Below are 19,449 nucleotides of genomic sequence, written 5' to 3'. Positions count from 1 at the left end.
ATGATTAGAAATATTCCTTAGTGCAGTGAGGTTAATATAACAAGATTTTTTAAAAAATTTTTTGAGTTAGCGTCTCACTCTTGTTGCCCAAACTGGAGTGCAGTGACACCCTCACAGCCACCACAGACTCTACCTGCTAGGTGAAGCTGATCCTTCCACCTCAGTCTTCCAAGTAGCTGGACCTACAGGCACGTGCCACCGTGCCTGGCTGATTTTTTGATTTATTGTAGAGACGAGGTCTCGCCAAGCTGCCCAGGCTGGTCTCAAACCCTTGGGCTTAGGCATTCCTCTCACCTCAGCCTCTCAAAGTACTGGCATTATAGGCATGAGCCACCACACCCAGCCAATACAAGATTAAGTGAATGTTTCCAGAACAGGAATGTGTCAGATAAGGGGGAGAGGGAAGAACATTTTCTGGGTAAGTGTCATTAAAGCTGAGGCCTGTGGGATGAGATAGTCACACAGAGTGGTCCAGGCTGAGGGAATGATCAAGTGCAAAGACTCTTGGGTAGAAACGATTTTCTTCAAGAAAGAGAGGACTAGTGTGGCTGGGACTTAGCACTGGGAAGAAGCAATGAGATGGGAAAGCACCAGCCAAAACTTGAAAGACCAGGAAGGCTGGAATCAGTAAGCTGTGTCCTGTCCTGTAGCCCACACTTTCACCTGCCAGGGCAGTCCTTCCTGCCCCCACTGCCCTGGTCATGGCTCTATCAACCATCTGAAACAGAATTACCTGGTTGGGGTTGGGTGCTCAAAAAGTGCCGGTCTCTGAGATCCAGCCCCCACTGGAATGTTAGTTCTGCAGAGACATGTTTTGTCCACTGTTGACTCCTGGGCACATGGAGTGCCTGATATCTATGAGCTCTCGATAACTATTGATTGAAAAAATGAGTCTCCTTTATCAGAATATTTGGGATGCACCCCAGATCTTATTTTATGTGTTGACTACACTCTCCTAACCCCTCTTTCAACCTCTTACTCCTGACTACACCCATCTCCAAATGCCGAGGTGGAGTCTGTCTTGATATAAAAACCTCAGAGGTCTCAGTGTGTCCTGTAGTGACGAATGTGCAAAGGCACCAAATATCACTGGAAGAGACTTCATACACCAAGGGATACAAGAGCTAGTGGAAGGATAGTTCCTTGTGTCGCATTGAGGTTTTGAAGTCGCTGAGCAGACACGCTTATGACAGTGGGGTCAGGGGGAGTCAAGCTCCCCTTTGGGTCATTCTCAAGCCCAGGGACCCCTAGCAACCCCAACGGGACCCCGTGAGTGTTCTATAAAAAAAGTGCAGAGGCTGGACTCGGTGGCTCAGCCTGTAATCCCAGCACTTTGGGAGGCCGATGCAAGTGTATTGCCTGAGTCCATAAGTTCGAGACCAGCCTGGGCAACTTGGCGAGACCTTGTCTCTACAACAAATCAAAAATTAGCTGGGCGTGGTAGCATGTGCCTGTAGTTCCGGCTATTTGGAAGACTGAGGTGGAAGGATCGCTGGAGCCCAGCAGGTCGAGGCTGCGATGGCTGTGAGCATGCCACTGCACTCCAGCCTGGGCAATAGAGTGAGACTCCAACTCGGAAAAAAGCACAGTACATGCTGGTCCCAGTGCTCACCCATGCAAATTGTCACTTGTACCATTTTTTCCTCCTTGCAAGGACCCTGTTGACCTGGAACACAGTAACTTTTGGCTCCCTAACAGAAGTGGGAACCTTTCCCTTCTGTTACACCCTGCCCACCACTATTAAGAATCCTCAGCAAGGAGGTCCTGCCTCCTTCAGCAGCACCATCTTTTGGGGGATGTCCCTCTTGTCTTTTCTCTCCCAGCCTTTGGCAGCCCACATGGGTCCTACATGCTCATGATCTCATCAAATCCTAATTATCACCTAGGTTGAAGTTCAGTGCATGCTCAGAGCCACCGCAGCCTCGGCCTGCTGGGCTCAGGCAGCTCTTCCTCCTCTGCCTTCCAAGTAGCTGGAACCAGAGGTGTGTGCCACCACGCCTAGCTAATTTATTTGATTTATTGTAGAGACAAGATCTCACCAAGTTGTCCAGGCTAGTCTTGAACCTGTGGGCTCATACAGTCCTCTAGCCTCAGTCTCCCAAAGTGCTGGGATTGCAAGCATGAGCTACCGCACCAGACTCAGGAGTTAGGATTTTAACATTAGCCTGAATTTGAGAAGACAGTGTCACTTCATAGTACTCCCAACAGTGTTCTAAGCAAAATGTCAGCTATTTTTAGATAACTGTCTTTTGCTTTAGTTCTTAGAAGTAGTTTTTTTTTCTTCTTCAGTTCAATAACAAAAACCTGGTTGTGAATTTAATAAAACACTAGATCTGGCCAGGTGTGGTAGCTCAAGCCTGTAATCTCAGCACTTTGGGAGGCTGAGGCAAGAGGATTGCCTAAGCTCAGGGGTTTGAGACCACCCTGGGCAACTTGGTGAGACCTTGTCTCTACAATAAATCAAAAAATAAGCCAGACCTGGTAGCACACACATGTAGTTCCAGCTACTTGGAAGTTCTGAGGCAGAATGATCGACTGAGCCCAGCAGGTCGAGGCTACAGTAGCCATGAGTGTGCCACTGCACTCCAGCCTGGATGACAGAATAAGACTACAACCCCCCCCCCCAAAAAAAATACTAGATCTGTCTGGAGAGTTTACATCATGGTGATATTCACCCTTTTTTCTAAGGACAATCTTAGTCTTTTCATATATTCATACTTTGGTGTCTTTTAGTTTATCTTTTTACTTTACAATCATCTTATATCATTTGTTAGACATATTTTAGTGCTTTAAGAAAATTAGTTATGAACTATGTTACCTTCCTAATTTCCTTTCTTTTTTTTTTTTTTTTCAGAATCTCACTCTATTGCTCAGGCTGTAGTACAGTGGCATGCTCATGGCCACCGCATTGCCAGTCCCAGCTTGTTTTAAAGTATTATATTGCCCATTCTGGGTCTTTTGCCTTTTCACTAAACCTTAGTATCATGTTTTTTTTATTTTCCACAACATATCTTGGTAGGAGTTTGATTAAAATTGTGTGTAATCTATAATTCAAATTGGGGAGAGCTAACATCTTAGCGATATTGAAGTTTCCTATTCATGAGCATGGAACATCTCTCCATTTATTTAAATCTTCTTTTGAGGCTGAGTGACGTAGGGCGTAGTAGTTCCATGGGTTCTTTGAGTCTGTCAAGGAAAAGAATTTCAGGGTGAGTTGTATAGAGAGCACTTTTTAAGTACAGTTTATTGGAAAGGAAAAAAAGAAAAAGAAGTGACAGGCTCAAGGGATAATGTAAGTGGCCTTAAGGGAAAGGGCACACACTTGCTCTTAGCAGAAAGCTTTATATAGTATCCAAAGTGATGATTAAGCAACCTATTTCTAAACTAAGTTTTGATCACAAGTTTCATTTCTTACCTTTTTACTCCTAAGTTTGTGTTGCATGGAACTTTTGAGATAATAGAAAAGTTGTTATTTGATTAAGACTTCTCCCCTTGAGTGAAAGGGTGATTTTTTTATTTTTATTTTTTATTTTTATTTTTTGAGTAGGAGTTTCACTCTGTCACCCAGGCTGGAGGGTAATGGCATGCTTAATGGCCACCGCAGCCTGGACCTGCTGGGCTCAGGTGATCCTTCGCATCAGCCTTCCAAGTAGCTGGAAGGCTACTTGGAAAAATTAGCCACCATGCCCGGCTAATTTTTCTTGATTCATTGTAGAGATGAGGTCTCTCCAAGTTGCCCAGGCTGGTCTCGAACTCTTGGGCTCAGGCATTCCTCTCACCTCGGCCCCCCAAAGTGCTGAGATTATAGGCGTGAGTCAGCGTGCCCAGCTGGGTGATTTTTTTTTTTTAAGTGTTCTCTTTGAGCACCATGCCTCAGTGTCTCCAGTAACTCCCCATTGTGCTGTTCTTAGTCCTTGTAGCCAGCCATCCCGTATTATAAAGACAGACCTGGATTTCAGTCAATATGAGTTGTTTAAGAATCATGTCCCAGGCTAGCTATATCTAAATTATGCCAACTGTCTTGCCTCGCTTTGAGACTTTCATTGGAATTTTGTAGGTTTTATCATATAGATTTTTGTCACATTTGTACATAAGTATTCTTTTTGTGCTATGTAAATGGTGTTTTTTTTATTTTGAATTTCAAATCTAGTTGTTCATTCCTTGTATATAGAAAAATGATTAGCTTTTGTGTATTAACTTGCTGCAACCTTGTAACAGTCTCTTATTAGTACCAGGAGTTTTTTAAAATTATGTTTTAGGGATTTTCTGCACAATTATAACATCTGTGAACAAAGACAGTTTTAGGTCTTCTTTTTCAGTTTCAGCACCTTTTATTTCCTTAAGCTTTTTCCATCTTTTGATATATTTTGGTTTTTGTTCTTTTGCTTGTTAATGTAATGGATAGCATTGACTTTCAAATGTTGAATTAGCCTTATGCACTTGATTTTGGTATATAATTCTTATTCTATTTATGCATTGTTTGATTCAACTTGCTAATATTTGCTAATGCCTTTTGCATTTATGTTTATGGCAGAGCTTGGTTTATTGTTTTCTTTTCTTGTAATGTGTGACTAATTTTGGTATTAGGGCAGTGTCTTCTGCTACTTGCTCTATGAGCTGATTTTACTGAGCAGCTGGTGCTGTATTGTTCTCTGGTAGTTTTTTGTTGCCACATCTGTGTAAAACTAAAAGCAAAACAAACAAACAAAACTATAAGAGTTTCCAAACATAATTCATTCTTTTAATTTTTACCATAAAATATCACAAAAGAATCAATAAAAAGCTGTTAGTGACAATGACAATAAAAATAGTTTTCGAATTTTCATCAAGATTTATAACTTTATTTGAGCAGTTATTTAGTTTCTTGTTGTTCCTTTTCTGACTCATCCTCATTTTTCCCCAAGAGATGACAATTGTCTTGATTTTTTTTTGGTGGTTTTTCATTTCTTTACCATGTTATTTTTCACTGAGCAGTATTCTTTTACTTTTTCCTCCTTTGAACCTTGAGTAAATGGGTATTAATAGAATTACAATGAAAAGGTTCCTCGGTGGTTTTCTACCTAAGTGTATTTCACACATGCTAATAATGTCTGAGGCTGCAGGCCATCCAGTTCACGCCTCCTTTTTCATGGTTATGGTGTTTTGGCATATTCAATTTTGTTTTTTGCCCTTTGGAGCAAGTAAAGAACAAGCCCTTACGTACCTTTTAATTGTGGGTTGGTTTCAAGACAGGAGAAATACTGTTCCTATCATCTTAGGATCATTTTACAAATGCAAATTTATATAGAGAAAAAATGCCAGGCTATTGTTTATAAGAAAGTTCAAGCTATAGGAAATAACAATGGATGTATCAATAGACCATACATGCATTACTGCTTGTTTGCTGTGGTAATTATAAATTTGTCATCTGACTAATATTTTTTTTCTAATTAATGTGAAATGCCACCTACTTGACCTTTCATTTGACTATTTCTCCCTTAACAAGGAGATGTACCTTTTAAAAATATGTAGCATTGGCCAGGCATGGTGACTCACGCTTGTGATTCCCAGCACTTTGGGAGGTCGAGGTGGGAAGATTGCATGAGCCTATGAGCTTGAGACCAGCCTGGGCAGCATAGCATGTCCTTGTCTACAAAAAAGAAAGGAAGAAAGGGAGGGAGGAAGCAAGGATGGATGGATGGATTGAAGGAAGGAAGGAAAGATGGATGGATGGATTAGGTGAGCATGGTGGCACACACCTGTAGTTCCAGCTCCTCAGGAAGCTGAGGCAGGAACATCGACTGACTTAAAAATTCTTGTTGTGGGCCGGGCTTGGTGACTCAGCCTGTAATCCCAGCACTTTGGGAGGCCGAGGTAAGTGGCTTGCTTGAGCCTGTGGGTTCAAGACCAGCCCTGGCAATTTGGTGAGATCTCATCTCTACAATAAATAAAAAATTAGCTGGGTATGATGGCGTGCACCTGTAGTTCTGACTACTTGAAAGGCTGAGGCAGAAGTATTGCCGGACCCCAGCAGGTCGATGCCGTGGAGTGGCCATGAGTATGCCTCTGCACTCCAGCCTGAGCAACAGAGTGAGGCTTCAACACACACACACACACACACGCATACACACACATATCTTGATATGTTTAAGGGAAGCCATTTATTACTTTAGAAGGCTTTGACCATTGTTAAACATTTGTTACTCCTCTTAGGTTAGGAAAAATTGCTTTTGGTTTTGAGTTGGGGGGGTCTCGCTCTGTCACTCAGTCTGGAGTGCAGTGGCAAGATCATGGCTACTGCAGCCTCGACCTTCTGGGCTCAGAGAATCCTCCCACCTCAGCCTCCCAAGTAGTTGGGATGATGGACGCAAGCCACCACATCCAGCATTTATTATAAAGAAAAGATCTCAATATTTTGCCTAGGCTGGTCTGTAACTCCTGGGCTCAAGCAATCCTGCTACCTCAACTTCTCAAAGTGCTGGGATTATAGGCTTAAGCCACCACACCCAGCAGATTTCTGGAATTTTAAATATTTCTGAAAGGTGCACGTTGGTAATATTGAGTTCTTTCTATGAACGTCTTGTTCATAGAAAGACATTTTCCTTATTTCATTCTTCTTTAACTTTACTTAATAAAAAGGCATTGTTTTCCTTATTTCATTCTTCTTTAACTTTACTTTAAAAAAATATAGAATTTCTTCATTAAGATGATAAAAAAATTCTTCATTAGTCTTATTTACCACTTGATTATATTTGGTCTGTAGGATAAGTGCAAGCTTGCAAATGTTTTCTCTTAGTGTAATCACAAAAGACGGACTTAATTCCCTAAGTAACAAATTGTGACAGCATGTGAAATGTTTTCTACCAGAGAAGCTCATTAGAGACTCGGCACCTAGAGTCGTTTTGGGGAGCTCATCACATAGACACTGTGAGTTGTGCATATAGCAAAATCTCAGACTCTCAGAAGAAAAACTGGAGATCAGAAATGACCATATTTTTTTCATAAAAAATATGGTTTAGGATAACCAAGCTAATCTTATCATATAGGTTGAATCCATTTCCCAGATACCAGCAATAAATGAATGTCATGGGGAGCTGTTTTTAAGGGTAAGCAGTTTTAGGACTGCTAAATGTAAGCTTTGTTCTGCACATTAGATCTTAGGACTTTGTTATGTCCACTGTGTAGTCATTAGATAGGACCCAGGCTGTCTACAGCCATGCCAGCCTGAATACACCTGATCTCATCTGATCTCAGAAGCTAAGCAGGGTCGGGCCTGATTAGTACTTGGGTGGGAGATATGACCCACGCAGCAAATAGTACTCCCTGGAACCACCAATGAGAAAGATGTTCATACACTGCTATTTCTTTACCCCATAGTTCAATTCTGATATCAGAATTTCTATGTGGAAGGAAGTGAGTATGGACAGAGAGTAAGAGTTCTGGTGACCAAATAGTGGAGTAAGTGTTTGTAGACCCCTGAATCATGTGAATTTTTAATGAATTGATTATAGATGCCCAACCCTGTCAGTCTCACCCATTCTCTCTCTATATGTGGGATGTTTCAGGACTCAGTCGTCTTTGAGGATGTGGATGTGAACTTCACCCAGGAGGAGTGGGCTTTGCTGGATCCTTCCCAGAAGAATCTCTACCGAGATGTGATGCGGGAAACCATCCGGAACCTGGCCTCTATAGGTAAGTATTATGTAATTCCATCACTTAGTCAATCAGAGAACAAGTGTTTCTTGTGAGTGTCGGCACTATTTCATGATTTGCAACTTGGAGAGGCAATAGTTTGGGGAAATAAAACATACATAGCCACGGTATACCATGAATCTAATAATTTCAAAAATAATTTTGTGGTAATGCATAATGATTTTTTGGGTCTCTGTTTTAGGGAAAAAAAGGAAAGACCAGAATGGTGAAGATCACTATAAACACCAAGGGAGAAATCTAAGGTAATTTGCAGTCACATAGAAAGCAAATTCACTTGAGAGTATCTTAGCATGTCATAAAGTTTTAAAAGGAGACAAAACAGATAAGCCCAGCTTGAAATTTACTTATTCTTAGAAAAATTGCACCAAAACATATACTTCAATATAAGTAGATGTTCAGTGTTTGCCCAAAAACCATGTGAAAACAGAATTAAGAAAATCCATATGTGAATATGACTGTTGTTGTAATAGTTGTCTCAAGCCCTCTTGCAGAGCATTTAATCCATTTATGCTCATACAAATCAGACATGGCATCAAGTCTGTACTTTCCCTGGTAATGTTAAAAATGCAAGTTTAGGTCAGGCACAATGGCTCAAACCTGTAATCCCAGCACTTTGGGAGGCCAAGACGAGAGGATTGCCTGAGCTCAGGGGTTTGAGACCAGCCTGGGCAATTTGGTAAGACCCCGTCTTTACAATAAATCAGAAAATAAGCTGGGCTTGGTAGTATGTGCCTGTAGTTCCAGCTACTTGGAAGGCTGAGACGGAAGGATCTCCTGAGCCCAGCAGATCAAGGCTGCGGTAGTGAGCATGCCACTGCACTCTAGCCTGGGCGAGAGAGTGAGACTCCAACTCAAAAAATAAATAAATAAAATAAAAATGCAAGTCTAATAGTCACTTATATAAAACGATTAATAAACAAATCCTTAGTAATGTGCTTCTCATTTTTTACAGAACTCGTATGATAGACAGACTCTATCCAAGTAAAGAAGGTAGTCAGTGTGGAGGAATTTTTAATCAGATTCCAAATCATAATATGAGCAAGAAAACTCCTGGAGTAAAACCATGTGAAAGCAGTATATGTGGAGAAGTTGGCATGGGTCATTCTTCCTTTAATAGGCACATTAGAGATCACACTGAACGTGAACCAAACAATTATCAGGAACATGGAGAGAAGCCACATTCACATAACCAATATTGGAAAGTCTTCAGTTCTCCCCACGCTTTTCGAACACATGAAATAATTCACACTGGAGAGAAACTCTATGATTGTAAGGAATGTGGAAAAACCTTCTTTTCTCTCAAAAGAATTCGAAGACACATGATAACGCACAGTGGATACACACCATATAAATGTAAGGTGTGTGGGAAAACCTTTGATTATCCCAGTAGATTTCGAACACATGAAAGAAGTCACACTGGAGAAAAACCCTATGAATGTAAGGAATGTGGGAAAGCGTTCACATGTATCACAAGTGTTCGAAGACACATGATAAAGCACACTGGAGATGGACCTTATAAATGTAAAGTATGTGGGAAGCCCTTTCATTCTCTGAGCTCATTTCAAGTACATGAAAGAATTCACACTGGAGAGAAACCCTTTAAGTGTAAGCAATGTGATAAAGCCTTCAGTTGTTCTCCGACCCTACGAATACATGAAAGAACTCATACTGGAGAGAAGCCTTATGAGTGTAAGCTGTGTGGGAAAGCCTTCAGTTATCTCCCCTCCCTTCGACTACATGAAAGAATTCACACTGGAGAGAAACCCTTTGAGTGCCAACAATGTGGTAAAGCCTTTAGGTCTATTAGTACTTTTAGAATACACGAAAGAACTCACACTGGAGAAAAACCCTATGAATGTAAGGAATGTGGGGAAGCATTCAGTTGTATCCCAAGTATGCGAAGACACATGATAAAGCACACTGGAGATGGAGCTTATAAATGTAAGGTGTGTGGGAAGCCCTTTCATTCTCTGAGTCCATTTCGAATACACGAAAGAACTCACACTGGAGAGAAACCCTATGAATGCAAACATTGTGGTAAAGCATTTGTTTCTTCTACATCTATTAGAATACACGAAAGAACTCATACTGGAGAGAAACCCTATGAGTGTAAGCTGTGTGGGAAAGCCTTCAGTTATCTCAACTCCTTTCGATCACATGAAATGATCCACACTGGTGAGAAACCCTATGAATGTAAACAATGTGGTAAAGCCTTTAGGTCTTCCAGTTCTTTTCGACTACATGAAAGGGCTCACAGTGGACAGAAACCTTATGAATGTAAGGAATGTAGGAAAGCTTACTCTTGCCGTGTAAGTTTTCAAAGACACCTGTTAACACACACTGAAGATGGACGTTATACATGCATGTGGGAAAGCCTTTGAGGCTCCAAGATCATGTCAAATACATTAAAGTACTTATCCTGAAGAGAAACCGTATGAATGTAAGCAATGTGGGAAAGCATTAAATTGTGTCAGTGCCTTTTTAGTACATGAAAGAAATCATACTGTAGAGAAGCCATATAAATGTAAGTAACATGGGAAAGCCTTCAGTCATTCTAGTTCCTTTCAAATACATGAAAGAACTCATCATGGAGAAAAATCAAACAAATGCTTTTGCAAGGAACTCACACTTGAGAGAAATCCTGCGTAAAGAATGTGGGAAAGATTTTATCACACAAGCTTTCTTTCATATAGCATGCATAATGGAGAGAACCCTTGTAGATGAAAAAAGTATGTCAAAACCTTTAGTCATTTTAGTTCAATTTGAAGCCATGAAAGAACACACAGAAGAGAGAAAGCTCTTGAATGTAAGCAATGTCCAAAAATCTTTAGTCAACCCATTTGCTTACAACAACATTTAAGAACATAGTGTGGATCAAAACCATGCAAAAGTGAAAACATAGAAGGTTTTCAATTATAGCATACTTTCAATGTCATTTGCGCTTTCTGTGGCTTAGTTGGTTAAAGCGCCTGTCTAGTAAACAAGATTCTGGGTTCGAATCCCAGCAGGAACTCACTAGTGAGTTATTGGATTTGAACAGATGTTTCTGCTCTTGCCTGGTGCTGTGGCTTATCCCTGTAATCCCATCACTTTGGGAGGCTGAGGTGGGAGGATTGCATGGGGCCAGAAGTTTGATACCAGTGAAAGCAACATAGTAAGACTCCAAAAAAAAGGTCATTTGAAAACTTTTAATGTGATAAAGTTCTATAAATGTAAGTGATATGAAAATTCTCATGCATAGCAGTTCATGTATAATGTTCCAGAAAATATACAATCTGAAGGAAATGTGTTAACTTACATATTTTGTTCATTAGTGGCTTGTACTAAAAAATAGTTCTCTAGTCTGTGGATTTCTAATTCTTACTCTCACAAGGAAATGTTGAGTTGATATAATCATGTAAGTAATCTTAAAGCAATAGTGCATGAATTTCATATGCGTATGTTATTTTAGATAAGTTAATAAAATTTTTGTGTTTCCCTTTTGAAGTGTCTCTAATTCATGGTGAATTTAAATGTATTCATAATATTCAGTTATGTTAAATCTTTATATGGTTGTTTAATTATATGTGAGTGAGGACCACTGAAAAATCTTCATTAATAAATGTTGGTATATACCCACTGGCCTCATTTTTTAGGTCCTTGATTCCCTTAGCCATTGTATATATTCATTCCACCATTTTTATTAGGACTATTTTTTATTCTTCTTCTTTTCTTTGTCTTGATTTTTTTTGAGTTGAGGTCTCCATCACCCAGCCTGGAGTACAGTGGCACAATCACAGCTCACCATAACCTCCACCTCCTAGGCTCAGGCAGTCCGTCCACCTCAGCCTCCCAAGTAGTTGATACTACAGGAGCATGCCCCCCCCACCCGGCTAACTGCAACCTCAACCTGCTAGGCTCAGGTGATCCTTCCACCTCAGCCTTCCAAGCTGGAACCACAGGCATGCCCGGCTAAATTTTGATTTATTGTAGATTCACGGTCTCGCCATGTTGCTCAGGCTGGTCTCGAAACCCTGAACTCGCCTCAGCTTCCAAAAATGCTGAGAATACAGGCTTGAGCCACCATGCCCAGAAAGTTTTTAATTTTTTTTTTAATAGAGATGAAGTCTCACTATTTTCCTAGGCTGATCTCAGACTCCTGGGCTCAAGCAGTTCTCCCACCTTGGCCTCCCAAATTTGTAGGATTACAGACCTGAGCCACCACACCCAGACCATTTTTCTTATAAAGACTTGCCATGAATTTTAAGTATGTAAAGTTCATCATAGTCTATAGTCTTATGTGAAGTATTATTGTCATCTGTTGTCCTTTACTCTTTGTCATGTATTCTGGCTGATATTTGTTTAATTGACTTTGGAGTAAGGAGAGAGATTTGATAAGACAATAAAATCCAGAATGGGAGATACATTTCATGGATTGTTATGTCAGTATGGGCAATGTTGGGAACTAGATATTTCAGAATTCATTTCTTTGATATTTGTTTGTTTGTTTATTGAGTTAGAGACTCACTTCATTGCCCAGATGGTACAGTCACACTCACAGCTACCACAGACTTGACCTGCTGGGCTTAGGCTATCCTTCCACCTCAGCATGCAGAGTAGCTGGGACTACAGGCATACACCACCACTCCCATCTAATTGTTTGATTTATTGTAGAGACACAGTCTTGCCAAGTTGCCCAGGACCAATCTTGAACTCCTGGGTTTAGGCAATCCTCTCACCTTCACCTCCCAAAGTGCTGGAATTACATGCGTGACCCACTATTCCTAGCCCTTTTTCTTTTATATTTAAAGACAGGATCTTGCTCTGTTGCCTGGGGAGGATTGCAGTGGCATGGTCATAGCTTACTGCAGCCTTAAGCTCTTGGGCCCAAGGCATGTGCCACCCTACCCAGCAATTTTTTTGTTGCCCCGAGATGTGGTCTCGCTATGGTGCTCAGGCTGGCCTCAAGCAGTCTTGATATCAGGCAATCCTCTCACCTCGGCCTCCCAGAGTGCTGGGATTATAGGCATGAGGCACCGTACCTGGCCCAAAATTCATTTCTTTTGTAGTTCCATATTAGACTGCATCAATAGCCTAACTTCCAGGAAAGTTGAAAGACAAGTGAAGAAAGCATTAGCTTTTGGAGATATCACATGGGGAAAGAGGTTCATATGGGCTGTGTGCACACCTGCTTCCAGCCATTTTTCTGATTGTTTGCCTTGCCAATCAAGAATATTATCTAAACCACCGTCATCTACTACTTTGCCTTCATGTTCTCGGAGGTATAGGTTTCCATAGATGTCCTTACAAGCTTTAGATGAAAGATCTGACATTTGGACTTTCCTGAAAGCTCTAATGTGTCCACCAAGTAACCAGTTCACTTTGCTGTGCTTTGGAATATTCTGGTAATCTGACATGGCTGTTCTCATTGTATTTTTATAAGGTCCAAATTGTATATAAACGCCTTTGTTCATATGGACGGTGACTATTACTGATTCAGGATGAATCACCACTACAGTGACACCATCAAAAAAATACATGGAGTTTATTCCTCTGCTTCATTGTACAGTGACTGCTCTCATCTAGTCCTTTCATGTGAGAGTAAGCGCATTATTACAGGATGATTGTGGGTGTTTCCTGTTACAGCTTAATGTAATCCCTCAGTTTATTTAGAGTTAATATTTATGTGATTAAAAACAATATGCATATCTTCCCCCACAAAAGTTCTCTACATGTTTCCTAGAAATAGTAATAGTATTCAAACAACTTGTATACTGTCAAATAAGTTTTTGTTGTTGTTTGTTTGTTTTTTACTTAGCAATGCTTTGTACTTGGATGTCCTCTCTGAGAGGACATTATAAGTCTAGCAAATATGTTGGATGTCCTCTCTCAGGGGACATAAAAATTGCTGAGCATTATACAGGACAAACTTATACCAGCACAAATTTCTCAAAACTACATTTCATTGAAGTTTTTCATTCAAATTGTATTAAAAAGGAAATAAAGAGGTGGAATAGGCCGGGTGTGGTGACTCACACCTATAAACCCAGCACTTTGGGAGACTGAGGCGAGAGGATTGTCTGAGCCCACAGGTTCAAGACCAGCTTGAGCAACTTGGTGAGACCTCATCTCTACAATAAGTCAAAAAATTAGCCAGGCATGGTGGTGTGTGCCTGTAGTTCAGCTACTTCGAAGGCTGAGGTGGAAGGATCACCTGAGACCAGTAAGACAAGGCTGCTGTGGTCATGAGCATGCCACTGCACTCCAGCCTGGTGACAGAGTGAGGCTCCAACTCAAAAAAAAAGAGATGGAATATATACTGAGATATGATTAATCAGTTGAGAAGTTTTTTTCAGGAATCACAAACTGTGTCCTTCCACATCTTCGGACAGTAGACTGGACAATAAAATTACATGTTATTAATGTGGAAGGAAGAAAAGACTGCACTGTCTGTTCAAGTAGAAAAACACCAGATGAAAACCATCAAACAAATTACTATTGGGCAACATATATCAATGAACCTGTAATGCATGTTGCTGTTTTACACTAAAATTACCACGTTAGAAAAATTGGATTTTTTTGTCATAAATAAGTTCTTAATGTCCAAAATTCCGTTATAAACCAAATGTCATTACAATAAAATTGTAATTGATTCCAATATTATGCCATTTAATATGAAGTGATTCGTTTTTCACTATTTTGTAAAAGAAAAAAATTGCAGTCAAGTTGCTAGTAGGTGATCTGCAACATGTCTGCATGTGCAAAGGGTTAAAATATCCCATTGCTATCATGGATCAGATATACTTTACAATTTGGCTAAATTACTTGTTCAAAATTGTGAGGCAATAATCACCATGTGCCTACAAATGAGACCCTTTTTCCTCAAGTAAATTTTAGTTTTCATGCTTATTTAGGTGCAATTTTTCATTCACCCATAATACCAACAGCTAAATCATATTGTTGTGACTTCTTTCCAGAGATCATCAGGACTTTACCAGTTGTCAAACAGAGTGTCATAAATTGTAGCAATAAATATGACCACAAACCATAAATGACCATGATATGTATGAGTGCGATGGTGTTGAAAATAATTTCTTATAGATTTGTGGGGGTTTTTTTAGATTAGAAAATGTAGTTTATTTAAAAGTGAATTAGTGAAAGAGAGAGCGAGAGAAGAAGATTCACCTCCCCAAGGTGGTGGAGGGGGGTTTGTGCTTTTTTAAAGGTTGGTTGATTTTAAGAAAGAAAGATTTCTTTGTATTGGATGTATTAAAGATGTGAACTTAACTCTATCCTTAGTCATTCTGATACCTATTATCTCAAAGGAAGAAGGGATGGAGTGGAAGTACACCTAATTTATAGAGAATACCAGTCAGGTGTGTGTGTGTATATATATTTTTTTGAGTTGGTGTCTCACTCTGTCACCCAGGCTGGAGTGCAGTTGCGCATGGTCACCCCAGCAACATCCTGCTGGACTCCAGCGATCCTTCCACCTCAGCCTTCCAAGTAGCTAGAACTGCAGATGCACGTTACTATGCCCAGCTAATTTTTGATGTAGAGACGGATATCGCCAGGTTGCCCAGGCTGGTCTCAAACCTGCATGCTAAGGCAGTCCACTTGCCTTGGCCTGCCAAAGTGCTGGGATTACTGGCTGAGCCACCGAGCCCAGCCTAGTCAGTTATATTGTGAGAAGGGGGGCTGTTAGACCATTTTTATAAATTGGAATGTTCTCTTGTACCATTTTTAGGGACATGGTTACAGAATGCTACTCCCATTCCTTTTTTTTTTTTTTTTTTTTTTAGTTGGGGTCTTACTTTGTCACCCAGGCTGGAGTGCAGTGGCGTGCTCACTGCCACCTCAGACTCGACCTGCTGAGCTCAGGCAATCCTTCTGCATCAGCCTTCTGTGTAGCTGGAACTACAGGCGCCTGCCACCACTCCTGGCTAATTTTTTTATTTATTGTAGAGATGAGATCTTGCCAAATTGCCCAGTCTGATCTCAAACCCCTGAACTCAGGTAGTCCTCTCACCACAGCCTCCCAAGATTCTGGGATTATAGGCATAAGCCTCTACACCTAGCCTTTTTTTTTTTTTTTGGATCCATCCTAGTCACTGAGGAACATTGTTGGTTGTTGGAGATGTTTGCCATGTTTCTTCAGCAGCATAAGACTTGGCCTTGCACTGAGTGTGAGGCCCAGTCCCAGACTTCTGGACCTGCTTTTGCTTTTTACTATCTAAACATTGAATTATTTTGTATGGTACACTGGACACTCTTTCACAAAGTATCTCAGCTGAAGTACATACACTTATATACTCCTTAGCAACTATATAATGTGTCACATTAGGCAAGTACCTTTACATAAAATGTCAGGATACAAATTTGGAAGGGACAAAGACTGTCACTGTTCTAATTAGTCCTTTTTTGCTCAGATAGAATGCTCTTGTTACTGGTTTATCAGTACCCTCATTTGCCAGAAGTGTAGACTCCAAACATACAGAAATCAGCACAAGTAACACAGGCATTGAGGGCTCTGGGTATTGAGACATGAAACAGTCAAATGTTTGTAATCCTGGTTGTTATATTTTTGACAAATGAGTGGTAGCAAGCAAATGGTAGTACTTTGGTTTATTAGATGGAAGGAAGGGCTTTGAAGCAATGTATATGATGATGGGAGATGATAAGATGGTGTGTGTATGTTTTTCTTTGGGGACTGAAAGGGTCAGTGAATGAGGATGCCGTCATCGATCATTTCTGTTTCTAATTTTAATACATCTTCACTTTCAGAACTACTCCAGTAGATGTAGACAGTAGGAGGCAATATAGACAGTCACCTATTCTTGGCATTAACTACAATGATTCCCCATAAAGATGTAGGTGTGTGTCATTTTTATTTGTATACTGACTAAAAGTTTTAGTTCATGACATACATTATCTTGAGTTTGGACATTGAGATTACTCATTACTTTGGGCCATGGTTGTTTGTGGTGTTTTGAAAGCATTATGATTATCTGCACAGTGCTAGATCATCATGGGTTTTTTATATGAGTGATGTCTATGGAAGTCCCCCGCCATTTTCTGCTTGAAACAACAACAGGACCTATGAATGTTTGGAGGGCAATTATCTGAGGAATAATTGGGGTGAGCTGCAGAGGTTATCATTTTGACTGACTTATGTTGGAAAAGTAGCTATATTTGACATCCTCAAAGTGCAATATTTCTACTGTTTTTTTAATAAGAGAAGTAGTTGGAAGCATTGTGTTTTTGTTTTGTTTTGTTTTTGAGTTGGAGTCTCCCTCTCACCCAGGCTCAAGTGCAGTAGCATACTCAGAGCCACCACAGCCTCCACCTGCTGAGCTCGGATGATCCTTCTGCTTCAGACTTCCAAGTAGCTGTAACTACAGGTATGCACCAACATACCCAGATAACTTTTTTATTTTTTATTTTTTGAGTTGGAGTCTTACTCTGTCACCCAGGCTGGAGTGCAGTGGCACGCTCACGGCCACCACAGCCTCGACCTGCTGGGCTTAGGCAATCCCTCTGCCTTAGTCTTCCAAGTAGCTGGAACTACAGATGCATGCCACCATGCCTGGCTAATTTTTGTGATTTATTGTAGAGACAAGGTCTCACCAAGTTGCTCAGACTGGTCTTGAACCCCCGGGCTCAGGAAGTCTCGCCTCAGCCTCCCAAAGTGCTGAAGTTACAGGCTGAGCCACCACCACACCTGGCCTGCATTGTGTTTTAATGATCCACAAGGCCCCAGAGTTTATCTTGCCTTTCACAGGTATTATTTTCCATATGGTTAGAGGTGAAGCACATGCTCTGGAAGGGAAGTGACAACATTGTGGTTTCTTAAGGGACAAATTTAGTAACGTGGCAGGAGGGAAAAGCCACATGCATAAGTCATTTTTGTATCTATACACTGACACTGGGCAGTTCAGTCACTTCATAAATGGTGTCAGGTAGGCTTCTGGCCAGACAAGCCTCATTGCCACCCTCAGAGTAAATATCTCCACAGGACAGTAGCAAGCAATGAGGGATTTTTTGTGGAGATGACATATCTAGCCTCAGATTATGTGTCTACATGAGTAGAGGGTGGAGTCATTTTTGGTACGATTCTACAGCGTAATATAGGACAGAACAGGGAAGAGATTCTGATGACAGGTTTGATGCCTCTGATACTAATTAATCATTGCTTCATCTTTCTCCCTTGAAGGTTAATTCTGTGGTCATAATATTGTCCAAAAAGTAAAAACACTACCATTGATATGACGCTAAATGTGATTTTCCAAAGGATGCAGGTGACCGTATTGGGATGACCAATAAAAGATAAGGGAGAAAACACAGGGTGAGGAAGATGAGCAGGACATACCTGTGAGCCTGATCATTATCCCTGACTGTGGGGTTTCTCGATGCTTCTCAGAAACCCCAAGGACCATCAGTTACCAGTTGATATTGGAATTATGTGTTGATTTGATATTCTGGGGTTTTTTGTTTGTTTGTTTGTTTTGTTTTGAGTCTGAGTCTCACTCTGGCCCAGGCTGGAGTGCAGTAGAGATGCTCATGGCCACTGCAGCCACGACCAGCTGGGTTCAGGCAATCCTTCCACTTCAGCCTTCCAACTAGCTGAAACTAAAGGTACGCGCCACCATGCCCAGCTAATTTTTCTTAATTTATTGTAGAGATGAGATCTCGCCAAGTTGCCCAGGCTGGTCTTGAATCAATGGGCTCAAGCAATCCTCTCACCTCAGCCTCCTAAAGTGCTGAGGTTAATAGGCCTCATCCACCGTGCCCAGCCTATGATAGTCGGTTATATATTAAAAATACCTTTATTTTTGTCATACTTGAAAACTGCCTTATGTGGCTGGGCATGGTGACTTATGCCCATATTCCCAACACTTTAGGAGGCCGAGGTGAGAGAATTGCTTGAGACTAGTGGTTTGAGACCAGTCCATCACATAGTGATACCTTGTCTATAAAAAATTTAACTGGGTATGGTGGCATGCACTTGTAGTTCCAACTACTTGGGAGACTGAGGCAGAAGGGCAGAAGGCTAAGCCCAGGAGGTTGAGGCCTCAGTGAGCCATGATCATGCCACTGTGCTCCAGCCTGGGTCACAGAGTGAGACCCTGACTCAAAAAAAAGGAAGAAAGAAAGAAAGAAAACTGCCTTATGTTTTTTATATGGACGATTTGTATTTGTGATTTTTCATAATAAAAACAATGGAAAAATCCTACTTAGGATGAATGAACTTGAGTTTTTTTTCATCCCCCCAGGGAAAAACTTGTAATTAATTCCTGTGCCACCACATTAACACCCCAGTTAATTGAAATAGGAAATTTCTCTTACAATTTGTAATAGCATGTGCCTGTAGTTTCAGCTACTGGAAAGGCTGAAGCAGAAGGATCATCTGAGCCCAGAAGATCGAGACTGTGGTGGCCATCAGGGTGCCACTGCACTCCATCCTGGGTGACAGAGTGAGACTGCAACTAAAAAATATATATATATATTTAATAATTTTAAATGTTAACGTAAGTTACATTGTTTTCCCCACAATTACTGTCTCCCTGAGTTTCTATAAGCCTTTTGAGTCTTTTACACACTATGTGAAAGACCATGGTTAAAAGTAACGCATAAAGCTACACACAGAAAATCTTTTGAACACCACAATAAAAGTTTTTTTGTTTTTTTGTTTTTTTGAGTTGGAGTCTCACTCTGTCACCCAGACTGGAGTGCAGTGGCTGCTCCCGGCAACTGCAGCCTTGACCTGCTGGGCTCCGG

At 40.8% G+C, this 19,449-nt stretch overlaps 1 protein-coding gene and 1 non-coding gene across 3 annotated transcripts; both read left to right on the top strand.

Annotated features, from left to right (window-relative positions):
• Positions 1–7,285: 7,285 nt before the first annotated feature.
• ZNF136 (zinc finger protein 136) lies at positions 7,286–11,174 on the top strand. 2 transcript variants are annotated; one of them, XM_021716046.1, is made up of 4 exons: positions 7,550–7,671; positions 7,874–7,934; positions 8,645–9,156; positions 9,316–11,174. In XM_021716046.1, exons 1-4 carry the CDS (start codon positions 7,638–7,640, stop codon positions 10,071–10,073), a joined length of 1,365 nt encoding a protein of 454 aa, XP_021571721.1. In that variant the 5' UTR covers positions 7,550–7,637; the 3' UTR covers positions 10,074–11,174. The 2 variants fall into 2 exon arrangements, with proteins under 2 accessions (XP_008063189.2, XP_021571721.1); XM_008064998.2 differs by having other exon boundaries at positions 7,286–7,671; positions 8,645–11,174.
• TRNAT-AGU lies at positions 10,634–10,705 on the top strand. The gene has a single exon. It is a non-coding gene; the product is annotated as a tRNA-Thr (tRNA).
• Positions 11,175–19,449: the final 8,275 nt, after the last annotated feature.

The sequence above is a fragment of the Carlito syrichta genome, unplaced genomic scaffold, assembly GCF_000164805.1.
Source record: "Carlito syrichta isolate Samal-C Ts95f unplaced genomic scaffold, Tarsius_syrichta-2.0.1 Scaffold308125, whole genome shotgun sequence".
NCBI lineage: Eukaryota > Metazoa > Chordata > Mammalia > Primates > Tarsiidae > Carlito > Carlito syrichta.
This window is presented reverse-complemented; position numbering and strand designations above follow the sequence as displayed.

Bases quoted from the DNA above. Each gene is read 5' to 3' on its own strand.
- ZNF136 (XM_008064998.2), top strand. From the start codon at position 7,491: ATGCCCAACCCTGTCAGTCTCACCCATTCTCTCTCTATATGTGGGATG. The intron at 7,672-7,873 runs GTAAGTATTATG...TCTCTGTTTTAG, and splicing joins CCGGAACCTGGCCTCTATAG to GGAAAAAAAGGAAAGACCAG. The intron at 7,935-8,644 runs GTAATTTGCAGT...CATTTTTTACAG, and splicing joins CACCAAGGGAGAAATCTAAG to AACTCGTATGATAGACAGAC.